The 15,663-nt window shown below is 34.7% G+C and overlaps 2 protein-coding genes across 3 annotated transcripts in view; one reads left to right on the forward strand and one right to left on the reverse strand.

Moving 5' to 3' along the window:
* The window catches only part of LOC140449818 (dynein axonemal heavy chain 1-like), a 1,063,244-nt gene that overhangs the window by 898,408 nt on the left and 149,173 nt on the right, over positions 1-15,663 (forward strand). The gene's annotated exons all lie outside the window — the stretch shown is intronic.
* The window catches only part of LOC140449821 (uncharacterized), a 38,085-nt gene continuing 26,007 nt past the window's right edge, over positions 3,586-15,663 (reverse strand). Inside the window, exons 5-6 of the mRNA XM_072543178.1 lie at positions 11,053-11,117; positions 3,586-3,690 (exon numbers count right to left, since the gene is read on the reverse strand). Coding sequence (XP_072399279.1) covers positions 3,673-3,690; positions 11,053-11,117 — 83 coding nt within the window. The 3' untranslated portion in view covers positions 3,586-3,672. The remainder of the gene's footprint in view (positions 3,691-11,052; positions 11,118-15,663) is intronic.

The following is a 15,663-nucleotide window of genomic DNA, read 5'->3' on the forward strand; positions in this document are numbered from 1 at the left end:
TATACGAGCGACCTAATATACGAGTGTTTTGAGATACGAGCCGCGGGGCGAGTGATATTTTGCTTCGAGATGAGAGCAAGATTTGAGATATGAGGAATCGATTTTTATTCAAATTCATACCTCTTATTTAACCACTTCTAATTCGCTTTGTAAATCAAAGGTATAATAGTTTTACTGGTAATAGATCTTTACGGCCTCGCCATAAAGATCGTTTTACGGGTCTGTACGTGATCATTACTTGGACCGACAAATTAAATGGTCATTGGAAGTTAAATCCGACAAAAATTCGGATTATAATACTAACCATACTGCACTCTCGATGTCGGTGTAATTTACACGGTGTAAATTTTTACTACAGACCTCATTCTGCCTGCTTTGCTTGTTTCCCTCATTTTCGAAGTATTGTTAAGTTGGGTTCGCGTTTTTTGCTTTTTGTACATTACAATATTACATTTATTATACCTACAACCATGGGTTCGATGAAGAAGATGATGTCTATTGAACTAAAACATGAAATCATTAAAAAATATGAGCAAGGTGTACGAGTAAATATAGGATTCTATCCTTAATTGGTGTTACATTGGCTACTTGACGTATGAGTGCTGACGGGTAATCTCTGCGTTTCCTCGTACAGAATCTTAGAATTTTCCTTTCAGTGGCCATGATTTGGCGGGTGTTAAGTGATGCGTAGACGCATGCCTTGTATTCGATTATCGGTCTTATGTAGGTTTTATAGGTGTGCAATAGTGTTTTGAGCTAGCCCTCTTTCTTACCGTGTTTAGGGTGTTTTCTATGTCGGTTTGACAGTTGAGAGGCCTGCTAAAATGAACTCCTAAGTAGTAAATAAGAGTTTCTGAGAATAAGGTTTTCTCCTAGAAGGGTTATCTGGTCCTGGACATCACGGCAGTGGGAAGATTTAAATAGTATTAGTTGGGTTTTGGAGGCATTAATAGTTACTCTCCATCTATTGTACCACCTAATAAGTCGGTCTAGGTAGTTTTGAGCTTTTTTGAATACAGACATTTGTCCACGCACTCTGTGTGGTCCCGAAGTGAGGAGCGCAGTGTCGTTAGCCTACAGAAGTAGGGTTTCCGATGTATACTGAGGGTGAGGGATGTCACTGTTAGCATAAGAGCATTGGAGTAAGAATTGCCAACTGTGATCCAGATCGTCCGATTGGAGAGATAGGAATTTATCAGTTTAACGAAAGATGTGAGCAGTCCAGCTAGTTCAGCTCGAAATATGTCTTATATAGTCCTCTTTTTTGTAGTATTTTGTTTTGGTTCAATTGGCAATTCAATTTCGTATTGACATTGACAATCTTCTTCGACAGACCACACTCTAATTCGCATAGAATAAGCTGTACTAATACGATGTTGCCACTTATATTTTGTCAGTTTGTAGCCCAATAGTTTTTTAGAGCGGTGCAACTCGTTTGAAAAATAACCATTGATAATTGATTTAAATCGATGAATTGGCGGTTAGCAAATCAGTTGTTTAGACAGACTGATGGTAGAACTGGGTATTAGGAGCTAAGATGTTTTAAACAACTGTAACTGTTAATGTTTTTTAAATCCAAGTTGCAAATTATAAAATATGACATTCTTACCTACTCGTGAATCTAATTAATCAAAAATCAAAAATAATAATTAGATTTAAGTATCTATGTAATAATTATATCACAGCTAATAATCCAAGGTGATTATTGCTGTTATTAATAAAATAAAAAATAAATGATCAATAACTTAACATTGTCATTTCAAGAACAAAATATCAATGAAATGTCAGTTGGTATTTCAGTATCCTTTCATATATTGTAGGTGGTGCTAGAGTTATCGTACCAGACAAACAGTGTGAGTTGTCGTCCATAATATAATATAAGGGGTCTAAAGATGCCGGCTTTGGCCACGTGCCTCGTCTGTTCAGTTTATATTCGAAACTTAACTTGAAAGCGTGAAGATATTACGAACGAAAACAATTTTTTTGTTTAGTACGTTTTACGGTTTAGCATGTAATTTACGGCTCGTCGGTGTTTCCGAGTCTACAGCAGTAATTAGCATCTCGAATATTTTTTTGCGAATTATATGCAGTGTGTGAGTGATTTTTTATTCCATATACCTACGAACATATACGTACCTTTCGCTCGTGCTCGTTTTGTTGGATTGTTTGTGATGGCTTCATCATAAACATCATCAAGTTTTACACCGGTACTGTTGCGTACAGTCAGTAAGTCTGTCTATTAACCAAGAGAGAAGACTATTGTCCTAAATGTTCACGATGCTCTGGTTTCTCAGAATCCCACAAACACTGTTCGCAACATAGTCGAAAGTTGTGCCAACATGACTGGCGTAGGGGAGTCAACTATATATAGGTTCCTATCAGAAAGAAAAAAACTTCCACAAAATTTATCATAAAATCTATTTACTACAACTGTTTCGGCAGTGCCTTTCCCAAGTGCTTTATTTTTGTTATGAGTTTACAGTTTATAGTCTTTAACGAAATAGCTTGAGGAGGGGAGAACTGTTTGTTTCAAGTTGGTCATTCAGAATTATGTCTGTATTTTTTAATTTGTTAATTTCCATAGATTCTAACAAAGATAGCTTAATGACTTTATTTTGAATGTGAAGAATCTGAAATTCGTCAATAAAAGAATGAATTGTTCTAGAAGGTGAAGTGCGTATGTAGAATCTGTTTTTCTATTATTGAAAGCCCTTTTATGTTCTGCTATTCGTTTATTAAAATTTCTACCAGTTTGACCGATGTAAGTTTTTGGGCAGTCGCCACATTTGAAATTGTATACTCCACTGTGTAAATGCTTTTATTTTTGCCTAAGTTATTGTTTGTTCTGAAAGTTGGTGTTATTCCTTTCTTTTTTATGTGTTTGGCTATTTTTGTTGATATTTTGCCTATATGTGTAATCGGCAAAGTTTTGATTTAAAATTTTATTAATAATTATCATGTCCTGTGGTCAAAGTATGCTCGCGGCTTATTTGTCAAGCCATATTTAGTTGTTTATTAGTATACTGATCTTTTCATGTCTATCCTTTACACTTATACTTTGAGCTGTTTTTAAAAACATTCGTTTTTGGAGGGACAGAATGTTTGGAAAGGTATTTAGTATTTCTTTACACTAAATACTTTCCCAAACAATAATATATGGAATTATTGTAAAATAATATAAATTGTTTAAAATATAAATAATACATAAATAATAAAATTAATCTATTTCAATTTACTAATGTTTGTATTTTGAGAACGATTTCCGAAGTGGAAATTGAAACGTCAATAAAAAATAATGTTTAGATTTAAGTATCTATGTAATAATTATAACACAGCTAATAATCCAAGGTGATTATTGCTGTTATTAATAAAATAAAAAATAAATGATCAATAACTTAACAGTGTCATTTCAAGAACAAAATATCAATGAAATGTCAGTTGGTATTTCAGTATCCTTTCATATATTGTAGGTGGTGCTAGAGTTATCGTACCAGACAAACAGTGTGAGTTGTCGTCCAAGCCTTTTATATAGATAGATAATCCTAGAAATAATAAATAATAATGTTTTAAGGTAAAAATAAAACAAAAGGTATAATTAAAAATGTTTATTGTTTATTTATTTATGTTTCGAAGAAGACGAAAGTATTCTTTCCTTTTTTTTTATTTGTGGTCTTAGAAGAAGATAAATTTCTGAAATAGAAAAAAATCTGTTTTAGTATATGAGATAAAAAATATTACAAATCAAAAATATGTCATTAATGATTTAAAAAATCCATGAAGGAATAAATATAAACATCAAGGAACAGGCAAGAAAAACGAAATACGCCAAAGACAAACAAAATATGCTTGAATTTCGCCTGTCATCAGAAAAAAGACAATATCTGTATTTATTCAAAAACATTCAAAAACAATCTTCCCCAATCTTCATTATTTCAAACAACATGTTTACGAGCAAAATGCAATATTTGCCTTCTATGTCTCTGATCAATACTGAGCCAGTAAGTGCCGTTCCCTAGCGAAGTCTTGTCCTTATCATATTTTGGCTTATTCTAAAGTTGTAACGGTCCAAAAATTCGTTTTGTAGATAAATGCTGGTAAAGAACATTTACCTTAGTGTAGGAAGTTTCAAAAGTGGGATTAAAAGTTACAACTCTTTTGCGGCCTTGACCTGGTCTCCTTGAGTTACTCCCAGTGGCAGCAAAACGTGTTAAAACTCTTGAAATGGTTGACTGAGTGACAACGATTCTAATGTAGTCAGATTCTGAAAAAATTCGATTTTCTTGCTGCTGGTGGCTTATTTAAAGGAAACTAAATAAACTTAACTACTTTGAAGATTAAATAAAACAGACTGAGACTATAATAAATAGAAACTAAAATGAATAATTGATAGTATCATGTTTTCAATTTCCTTGCAAATAAATAATAAAAACTAGCCTTTTTGCAGTATTACCATAAATCTTTAAAATATACCGGTATACAGTGCTGGTAAAAGTCCCTTCCCCTCCTCGTATCTTTTGAACAGTTATTGTTATAATAGTAAAATTTAGATGAGGTAATAAACAGACGTAGGCTTCTCAACTAGTCATATCAGGTGACGTGATAGTGACAGATGACGTGACAGCGCCACTGTGACAGATAATTTTAAATGAGACCTTATGGCAAGTAATACCTCGTTTGAAAGGTATTGAAAATACCTATTTAATCATAATAATTTCATTTGAGTTTAAGATCATTTTGATTAATAAATTAAATAAATACTAAAATTGTAGTTTTGCATTTAATTCTATAAATATTAAAACCTCCGCCGTGGTTACTTGTCAAAAAGTTTTTCAATTATCTAATTATTTTTACGTCAACGTAATTTTTTTTGACAATTAAACAGAGGCGATCGTTAGAATATTTATTAATTAAATGCGAAACTACAATAATTATTCTAATATGCCTATTCAATCATACTAATTTTGATTGGATTTAAGAAGATTTAAACGAATAAATTAAATAAATAATAAAATTCTAGTTTGGCATTAAATTAATAAAAATTCTAACGTCCCCTTTTGTTTTTTGTCAAAAAAGTTGAAGCTTGTCAATTCTCTATTTAAACTTTGAAAAATTAAAGGCAAATATCGAGCACAATTGTAATAATCAAATCTTGCCCAAGTACTTTCGCCTTCTACAGCACCATCAGGGGCATTTCGTCAAATTTGGGCTATCCAGCAAGCGCAGAATGTAATAAACATGAAATTGAAACATAAATTGTACATACCACTACACTAAAACAAGGACAAACAGTTTAAAATTATTTAAAAAGATTCTACGCTACATTCTTGTCGGCAACAGGAGAGAGAATATTCTGTTTCTCAATACTAACTTAACCGGTATAATGTATCTGGAGATGTTACAAAATGCAATTGAACCGTTAATACTAGAAATTCTGGAGAGGATAATCCAGATGAATTCGGCAACTTGGAAATAACGTTTCAACGAGATGGTACTCCTTTACACCATTATGGTGCAGTAAGACATTAGGCAGAGCAAGACCAATCGACATCAATATAATTTAAGTGTATGCACCTACAACAGAAGGAACAGAAGAAGAGATAGAAGAACTATACCATAGCATTAATCAAGTCGTGAAAAGATTGAAAAAGCCAGACCTAACAATTGTCATGGGTGACTTCAACGCCAAAGTTGGGGCTAGCAAAACATCATCTGCAGTTGGTCTAGGAAACCGGAACGATTGGGGAGATACATTGGAGATTTTTGCGAAAGCAAATCAATTAGTTATCATAAATACCTGGTTTAAGCTACACCCAAGGAAACTGTACACCTGGAAATCTCCACTGGATTTCGTGGGAAGGATTGTAAGAAATCAGATTAATTACATGCTAGTAAATAAGAGGTATAGGAACAGCTGTACATGTGTTAAAACATACCCGGGGTAGACATAAATTCTGATCATGTACCAGTTGTAGGTAATTTCGAAGTCAGAATAAAGAAGGTTACAAGTAAGTCGATGAAGAAGTATGATGTTAGAAAACTGAAAGATTAGAATGTTTGACTGAAGTTGAGTGAAAACGTCAATAAAAAGGTGCTACAATACAGAAATTCAGGAACTATAGAGGAAAGTCTGACCATCATACAAGGAACAGTGAGAGAAATAAAAGAACAACGCCTAAAGAAAGATACAGAAAAATGGAAATCGTGGATGACCTACGAAATACTTGAACTTATGGATCAGAGAAAAAAAACAAAGAAAATCTCCAAGAATATAATAGAATACATACCATCGTGAGAAGAAAAATAAGAAAAGTCAAGGAGAGACAAAAACAAAACAATGTCAAGAAATAGAGAAGTATCAGAGTCGATATGATAACTTCAACGTTCATCGAAAGATGAAGGAAATAGCTGGAAAGTTCCGAAAACGCAACAGCTTAAAAATAACAGATGATAAATGCAATCTTGTCATAACCAAAGAAGATAAAAAGAAAGTATGAGAAGAATAATTGGAGAAACTTTTCCATGACCTTAGAACAATACAAGAGCCCACCATTAAATAAAATTCAGGTCGCGGAATCCTTCCAGAAGAAATAACGGCGGCCGTCAGACAAATGAAAGATGGAAAGGCATTGGGAGTTGATGAAGTTCCTGCAGATCTGCTGAAGCTATTAGATGCAAAAAACATAAAAATAATAATTGAAATATTTAATGAAATATACAAGGCAGGAAAAATATCAGTAGAGTGGCACAAATCGGAGTTCGTACTATTGCCCAAAAAACCAGGAGCAAAAGTTTGTGAAGACTATAGGACCATAAGCCTAATGAGCCATCTGCTGAAGCTGTTTTTAAAAGTTATCCACAAAGGAATTTACCGAAAATACGAGGAAAAAATTACGCCCAATTAGTTTGGATTTGTGAACGCCGTTGGTACAATGGAAGCTTTATTTAGCGTGCAGGTATTGTTTCAGAAATGTAGAGAAGTCATTTGTGATATTTTTGCATGCCTGATTGACTACAAGAAGGCTTTCGATAGAGTCATTCATGAACAAATGATGAAAGTGCTGAAGAGGACAGAAATTGACGGAAGAGACTTAAAAATAATAGCTAACCTGTATTGGAATCAATCAGCGGTGCTTCGAATAGATGAAGAATCTACAGATCAGGTCAAAATCTTAAGGAGAGTGAGACAGGGGTGCATAATTTCACCACTGATATTCAATCTGTACTCGAAGCACATTTTGAAGAGGCGCTAAAAGATGTTGATGAAGGCATCTCAATAAATGGAGTCAAGCTCAATAACCTGAGGTATGCAGATGATACAATAGTGTTTTCCTAAACCATAGCAGGGCTGCAAAACTTAATTAACAAAATAATGGAAACAAGTAGAACATATGGACTGTATATAAACACCAGAAAAACCAAGCTAATGATCATCAGCAAGGTAAACATAACTGGAGCAAATCTGTATAACCAAACGAAAATTGAACGTGTCTCACAGTACAACTACTTGGGAACTATAATCAATGAGTCGGATGACAATACCCAAGAGATTAAATGTCGCATCGAAAAGGCAAAAAGTGCATTCTTGACTATGAGCTCCGTGTTCAAGAGCCATGACCTCACCCTAGGAACAAAAATAAGGCTCCTTGAAGGTTACGTGTACTTACTGCTTCTATACGGTGTAAAAACGTGGACATTGAAGGCGGAAACGCTACCAAAACTTCAGGATTTTGAGCTATTGTTATACAGAAGGATTTTGATGATACCATGGAGAGACAAAGTCACCGATGAAGAAGTACTGCCGAAGATAAACACAGCCGGAGATTTGGTCAACATCGTGAATGGCTGTAAGCTGCAGTACTTGGGACAAATAATAAGAAATCAAGGCAGATACGAACTACTCCAATGCATTTTGCAAGGTAAAATTAACGGAAAAATGATTAAATTAAAAAATTAAACTCGCAATATTACCCAAACATAATTAAAAAAACCGACACATTGTTTATTTCTTATGCATTTTGCGAGGTAAATTTGAAGGGAAATAGACCCCAGGACGAAGAAGAATATCCTGGCTTGCTAACCTGAGAGCATGGTATAGAAAGACCTCAACACTGCTATTCCGTATAGCAACAAAGTCATCATAGCCAGAATGATCGCCAACGTTCGAAACGGACAGGCACCCTAAGAAGAAGAAGACATTACCTAAATGAGGAATATCGTGGTAGATGGATTGGACGACAAGGTACAATAGAATGGCCAGCGCGGTCACCGGACCTCACACAATTAGATTTTTTTCTGTGGAGATAATTAAAATCTAAAGTTTATGCTACAGCACCCGACAGTATTAACATTTCCTACATAAAGTGTATGGCAATTTCCCGACATATTTGAACGAGTACGGCATTTTGAATACTTACTATAAGAACTGGTTGTTAAATATTTATTAGTTAAATGAGAAGCTACAATTTTAGTATTTATTTAATTTATTCATCAAAATGAGCTTAAATAAAATTGTTATGACTGAATAGGTATTCGTAGTACCTTTCAAACGAGGTATCACTTACCATAAGGTCCCATTTAAAATTATCTGTCACAGTGGTGCTGAAACGTCATCTGTCACTACTACGTCACCTGTTGTGACTAGTTGAGAAGCCTACGTCTGTTTATTACCTCCCTCCAAATTTCACTATTATAACCATAACGTTTCAAAAGAAACGAGGGGGGGAACGAACTTTTGACTAGCACTGTATAACGTTATAAAGTAGAGATTTATCAGCTAAAATTACAATTTTAAACTTACGCGTTTGGTGTGCTTTGTATTATAGGATGGAGACTAAACATGCACACAGTAAAATTCTTGACATATATAGATTTGACAACATAAATGATTGCTGGGAACAAATGAAAACGACAATAACCACTGCATCTCGAGAAAATCTTTAAAGGCGACCAACAGTTAAAAATGACTGGATGACACAAGACATCTTAGATCTAATGGACGTTCGGAGGCAGTATAAATCCATAAACAGAGAAAAATACAATGAAATACATAAAGAAATCTGAAAAAGAATTAAAGTAGCAAAAGACCGATGGCTACAAGAATCCTGTTTAGAAATTGAGAAACTGGAGCAACAACACGACAGCTTCCATTTGCTTAAAAAAACTAAAAGAATTAACAGGCAAAAGCAGAACTTATGGGCAAAATATATTACAAGACTCTGGTGGTAGAATTTTAAGTGATAAAAAAGAGCGGTGTACCGAATGGGAAAATTACATAATAGAATTATTTAACGATGACCAAAGAATCTACCAAGAAATAACATATAACCAAGATACAGGCCCACCGATTCTAATCTCAGAAGTTCAGAAGGCTATCGACCAAGCGAAACGAAGGAAGGCTTCTGGTCCTGACGAAATACCTGCAGAATTGTTAAAACTATTAGATAATGAGAGTGTTGCGACTATCACATCCTTCTTTAATAAGATATACAGCAGCGGCAAATTACCAGACAACTGGTTAGAATCGATATTTATAACTATTCCCAAGAAAAATAATGCCAGACAGTGTAGCGACTATCGACTTATCAGTTTAATGAGTCACACGCTCAAAATTTTTATGAAAATATTGCATTGTCGCATATATAAACTTTGTGAGGGGATAACTGGTGATGAGCAGTTTGGTTTCCGAAACGGTATGGGTACTCGAGAAGCTCTTTTTTGCATGCGAATACTCTCAAAAGAGCATTGAGTTTAGGAAAAATATTTACGTATGTTTTATAGATTTCGAAAAAGCCTTTGATAGAGTACCACATACATTATTATTTCAATGCTTAGACTCAGTTGGTCTGGACACGTATGACATTAGATTGCTTAAAAATCTTTACTATAATCAAACCGCTTGTGTTAGGGTGGACCAAGAGGTTTCAGCTAAAGTTTCTATTAAGCGTGGTGTCAGACAGGGATGTGTTATGTCACCGATGTTGTTTAATGCCTACACTGAACCAGTTTTTGAAATAGCGTTAAATAATCGCCGCGAAGGTGTTAAGATCGGTGGTGAAATTATTAACAACATCAGATACGCCGATGACACCGCAATAATGGCAGAGAGTCTAGAAGATCTTCAAACCCTGTTGAATGCTGTAAACAACGAATGCACTGAAAAGGACTTAACAATCAACGCAAAAAAAAACAAAATGGATGGTGGTCGGAAAAATTAATATCGAAGACTCAGTGCTAAGATTAGATAATAAAATATTTTGGAAAGGGTGGAACACTTTAGATATCTGGGTAGCTGGATTGACTGCAGGGTTAAAAGTGACGAGGAAATTTCGATCAGAATAGAACTCGCACGGAAAAACTTTATTAACTGGCGTTCTGTATTATGCAGTAGAAGTCTGTCGTTGACCACACGTCTAAGAATATTGAAGTGCTACGTCTGGTCCACTTTGTTCTATGGATGTGAAACCTGGACAATAAAAATAAAAAATCTCAACAAATTAGAAGCGTTTGAGTTATGGTGTTACCGTCGCATGCTCAGAATCCCGTGGACAGCACACATATCTAACGAACGCGTACTAGAGACCGTGCACAAAGAGCGAGAATTGATCAATATCATCAAAATGAGAAAGGTCCAATACTTCGGTCATATAATGAGAGGACCTAAATATCGCTTACTCCGGTTAATCATTCAGGGCAAAATCAAAGGAAAACGTTGGGTCGGAAGAAAACAACTGTCCTGGCTGCGTAACATGAGACAATGGACAGGTCGAACGGTCGAGGAACTGTTTCATCTAGCTGCCGACCGAGAATCATTTCATCAGCTTGTCAATATGACGATAGCCAACGCTTGAATACAAGCACGGCACACAAAGAAGAAGATATAGATTTGGAAGTTCATAACGTTATTATGAAAGAAATTGTAAGTATGGCTAAAGTATGAGTAAAGCGTGAAGAAAGTAAATTAAAAACTTGTATATACACAAAATAAAGAACCCAAATTGCAAACTTTCTTCTTTTGTTTCTATTTTATTTATAAAAATGGCTTTAAAAACTTACGTCAGGATTTCTTTTGTAGTTACATTGGTAAAATCCGAAGACCTTATCAGGAAAAGACATATTTTCTGAAAATTAATAATAATTAGTAAATATTGTGAATCAATAATCCTGTGATAAAAATTTTTATCGTATTTATTTCGTCTTTATTAAAGGCATGAGTTAATGTTTTTTAAAAAGTTATTTTAGATAAAATTCTACGTTTCATTGATGATGAAGGCATTAACACGAATTGTGAGGATAAGATCCTTTTGCTTCACATTCATAAAAGTTTTGTGTTCCTAAATTTACAAGAATGTTGCCTCTATTCTATCTTTAATTTCTGGTTCTTGTTTAAACTTGGGATTGTGTTGACTACTCATAGGATGAAGTTGGACATTTGGGCCAAAAGAAATCATTACCTGATTTCGTTAGTTTTTCAATAATCCGAAGCAATTATATGTTTATTTACAATAGTTACTACTGTACGGTGCACTTTTTTACTATATATTAGGTAGTATAAAACAAGAGACCTCGGAAGCCCTGAAGAAAACATCGAAGAGGATGTCGAATGCTGGGCGCAATGATATTCGACGAGGTTTAACCACGAAGATTGTGAAGTTTAATAATTAGTCCTGTAATACGAGGCGTGTTTTTTAAGTAAGTACCGTTTTGGAATTAAAAAAAGGACGTGCAAAGATATGGCAATAATTTTATTTTTTGAAAGCCTGTACCTTAATCTACTTTTCTACATAAGTTCGGTGAATATTGAGGCACTTGTCATAACATGGCACCAGTTTTTGAATACCCTCCTGATAAAATTCTGCCGCCTGACTTGTTAACCACTGCATCACAAATGTTTTGACTTCGTTATAGTCTTGAAGACGCTGACCGCCCAGGTGTTTCTTTAAGTGCTGGAACAAATGGTAGTCGCTGGGCGCCAGATGAGGGCTGTATGGAGGATGATTTAGAGTTTCCCATTTAAATGATTTGATGAGATCTTTGGTCTGATTAGCCACAGGTGGACGGGCATTGTCATGCAGCAAAACGATATCCTTATTCAACTTGCCACGTCTTTTGTTCTGGATTGCACGACGCAGATTTTTCAATGTCTCACAATAAGACGCTGCATTGATTGTCTCATTACGAGGCAGAAACTCCACTAGCAATACTCCTTTTCTGTCCCAAAAAACTGTGCACATGATTTTCCGGGCAGAAATTGTTTGCTTAAACTTCACTCTTTTGGGTGATGATGAATGTCGCCATTCCATGGATTGTTGTTTCGATTCTGGTGTGACGTAGGCCACCCACGTTTCGTCACCAGTAACAATTTGGTCTAAAAAATCTTCACCTTCACTGTGGTATCGCTCAAGGATAGTCAATGCACTGCATAAACGTTGGGTTTTGTGCAAATCCGTCAACATTTTTGGAACCCAACGTGAACATAATTTCCGGTAATTCTAGTTCTCGGTAACAATGCGATACAAAACACTACGAGAATACCGAGGAAAGCAGTCGGACAATGATGAAATTGTAAAGCGTCTGTTTTCTCTCACCTTTTCGTCCACTTTCTGCACCAAATTTTCATTAACGACCGAAGGACGACCACTCCGTTCTGCATCATGCACATTTGTGCGGCCATCTTTAAATGCTCTCACCCATTTCCCACGATGGATATCGATCGGTTTTACGCCTTTAGCAATAAGAAATCGTATAACAGCCCGTACTTCACAATCAGCGTTACTTACGATTGTTGGAGGCATCTTAAACACTGGAGTAAACAAGTATACAATGAAGAATCAGACTGTAATGGCGTCAGTGCGTAGACAAGAGATGTAGGTAACCAGCGCTCATGCGCGGAACGCTGACCGTAGCGCTGCGGCGGCGGATTTGCAAAACGGTACTTACTTAAAAAACATGCCTCGTAATATAAATCTTAGTTCTAGGTTTAATTGTACTAACCGCGGAAACCTTTCAGAACATTTTATTCGCCTCTACGGGGAGGAATTTTACCATCTCACTAAATCATTTAGCAAACTGCTGCTATGTAACAATCGTCTTCTTTGTGATTTAGCATTTCTTAAAGCCTGTCGAGACCATAAAGTTATACTCAAATTTCTAAAACATAAATACCACACTGTTTCTTCTTCTATTTCCCAAATTCTTAGAAAGACCAGTTTTGCGCTTCTCCGTCAAGCGATTTATTCTACTAGACGACAACTAAATGTCACAAATATCAATATTTTTGATATCTGATCATCTATTCATTTTTTTAATGTACCGGGTTTCTCATTTTTTTTTTTTTGATCCCCACTTATTTTCGTTAATTTCGGGAATACAAAAAAAAGATTCAAATAAAAGTTGTATTATTTTACCTGTGCCGACCAACAATGTAGCAACAGACCAAATTTTATATACAGGGACTGCCCAATAAAATGCATCTTATTTTAAATGGGACACCCTGTATTTTTTTATAGTTTTGAGTAGCCCTGCATTTCCTGACTACCAATATATAACATTGTGTAGCATTAGTTTTGTTCTATAATGGCATATGGTACTACAAAAGGGTAACCATAGGTGACTATGCAACTGACATTTCAAAATGAAACAATTATTAATTTATTATAATCTGTCAGTCCTCATACCGAAATGGGTTATACTGTACTAAGTAGATATATTCTCAATTTATGTAAAAAATAATAAAAACAAGCAAACAGCAAGAAGAGAATATAGGCTGATTTATCCAGATCCTTAAAGTAGACGACTTTAAAGTGTCTAAATGTCTAAATTGTGAATATAAATGAGTCAGATAAAATTAAATTATTAGAAGAATTTTTCACTAAGTAACGAAAAACAAAATTTGTTTAATTTATTAATGTTTATATTTTGAAAACGATATCTAAAGTAGAAATTGAAATGTCAATAAATTTATTTTAACCTTTAATTGTGTCTTATTCACAATAAAATAGTATCTAAAAACAACAATATTGAAACCAACTACAGTGGTTCATATCTTTTCTGATACTCCTATTTCAACCATTGCCACTCAAGCTTTAGCAATATTACTCTGTTACCCGAAGTCACATTTCAATGACCTTTCGAAGATGTTGAAATAACTAGACAAGACATCGCTAGAGTTCTTAAAAACTCAAAGCCTCCTATTTCGAACATTAGCCAATCCGAGAGAAAAGCCCTGAAAGAACTTCAGTCAAATCCAATTCTTGTAATTTCTCCCGCCTTCTTATATTAATAAACTCTTAAATCTCGTTAATACTGCAGACTACAGACTAATTCCTAATAATCCGACAACCTATCTGGAGAAAACAACAAAAACCATGATCGATAAAACGTCTCTTCCAGTTGACATAAAACAATATATAATTCCTTGTGAAAAGGCTTCCACAACACCTCGAATATATAGCCTACCCAAAACTCACAAACTTTATATTCCTCTACGTCCTATTGTCAGTGCATACAACTGTCCTACACAACCATTGGCCAAGTACTTGGCCAAAACTCTACAACCTCTCGCCGAAAATGCTTCATCCTTCGTCAAAAATTCTTTTCATTTCATCGAACTTCTTAAACAATACCCCATCTCACCGTCAGATATTCTAGTAAGTTTTGATATCATTACATTCCTATAGACGAAACACTATAAACATTCTGAAAACTAAATACAGTATCCAGCAAGACCACTTATCTTTCATTAAACATTGTATGTCCAACACTTATTTTATCTTCCAAAATCAATTCTACAGACAAATAAATGGTGCCCCAATGGGCTCCTCACTATATTTGATAATTGCCATCTTCTTTATAAAAGATATGGAAGATATGTTGACGATACATTGCTCGAATCGGTAATAATAAAGTGTTATGAATCATTTCGGCCTATCCCAGCCTCATCAGACGGACTGATACAAATTCAAACTCGGAAAGTCCAACAAATGTCTCCTAAAACTTCACCATTACAGTGGTTAGCGTACAGAGGCGCCACCTGTTTTGGCGGCCGTGAACGAAAACGATATAATAATATCGTCTACTGTCCTCTGGGCTATCAACTCAAATATTAAAATACATTCTTCAATTAATTATATACAAAATATATAAAATTTGCTAAAAATCAAAAAACTGATACTTCTTCGTATGTAACTTTTACAAATGCTGTAAAACTCATTTGCACGCCCACGTACGTTTTACACTTGTAAATAAAACCATTATAAGCTTATAAACTATTGTCTAGGAGACTCTTTATAACCCTTATTATTATGGAGCCTATTACATACTGGTTTTCAATCGCACACAATCAAAATTGCACATTCCTTTACTGCACGGACATCTGAAATGACCTATAGAATAAGAAATTTCGCAGGACGAGAAGCGAGTATTCCTGTATTTCCTTATTATTGTTTTATATTGCTATTATTATTATTATTTTTTTTTTCTTTGATTCAGTTTTGAGGATTTTTATGAAGTTTTCCGACTCGAATAGATACACTTTTTCCACCAGCAATTATTAGTATAGTTATACACATTTTTATTTTAGTACCTATTAATTATATTAGAAAGTTAAAATTCGTTATTTTTCATTTATTAAAGGCAAAATAGCCAAGTGCTAAAGCCACAAAAAAC

The sequence above is a fragment of the Diabrotica undecimpunctata genome, chromosome 9 (genome assembly GCF_040954645.1).
Source record: "Diabrotica undecimpunctata isolate CICGRU chromosome 9, icDiaUnde3, whole genome shotgun sequence".
NCBI lineage: Eukaryota > Metazoa > Arthropoda > Insecta > Coleoptera > Chrysomelidae > Diabrotica > Diabrotica undecimpunctata.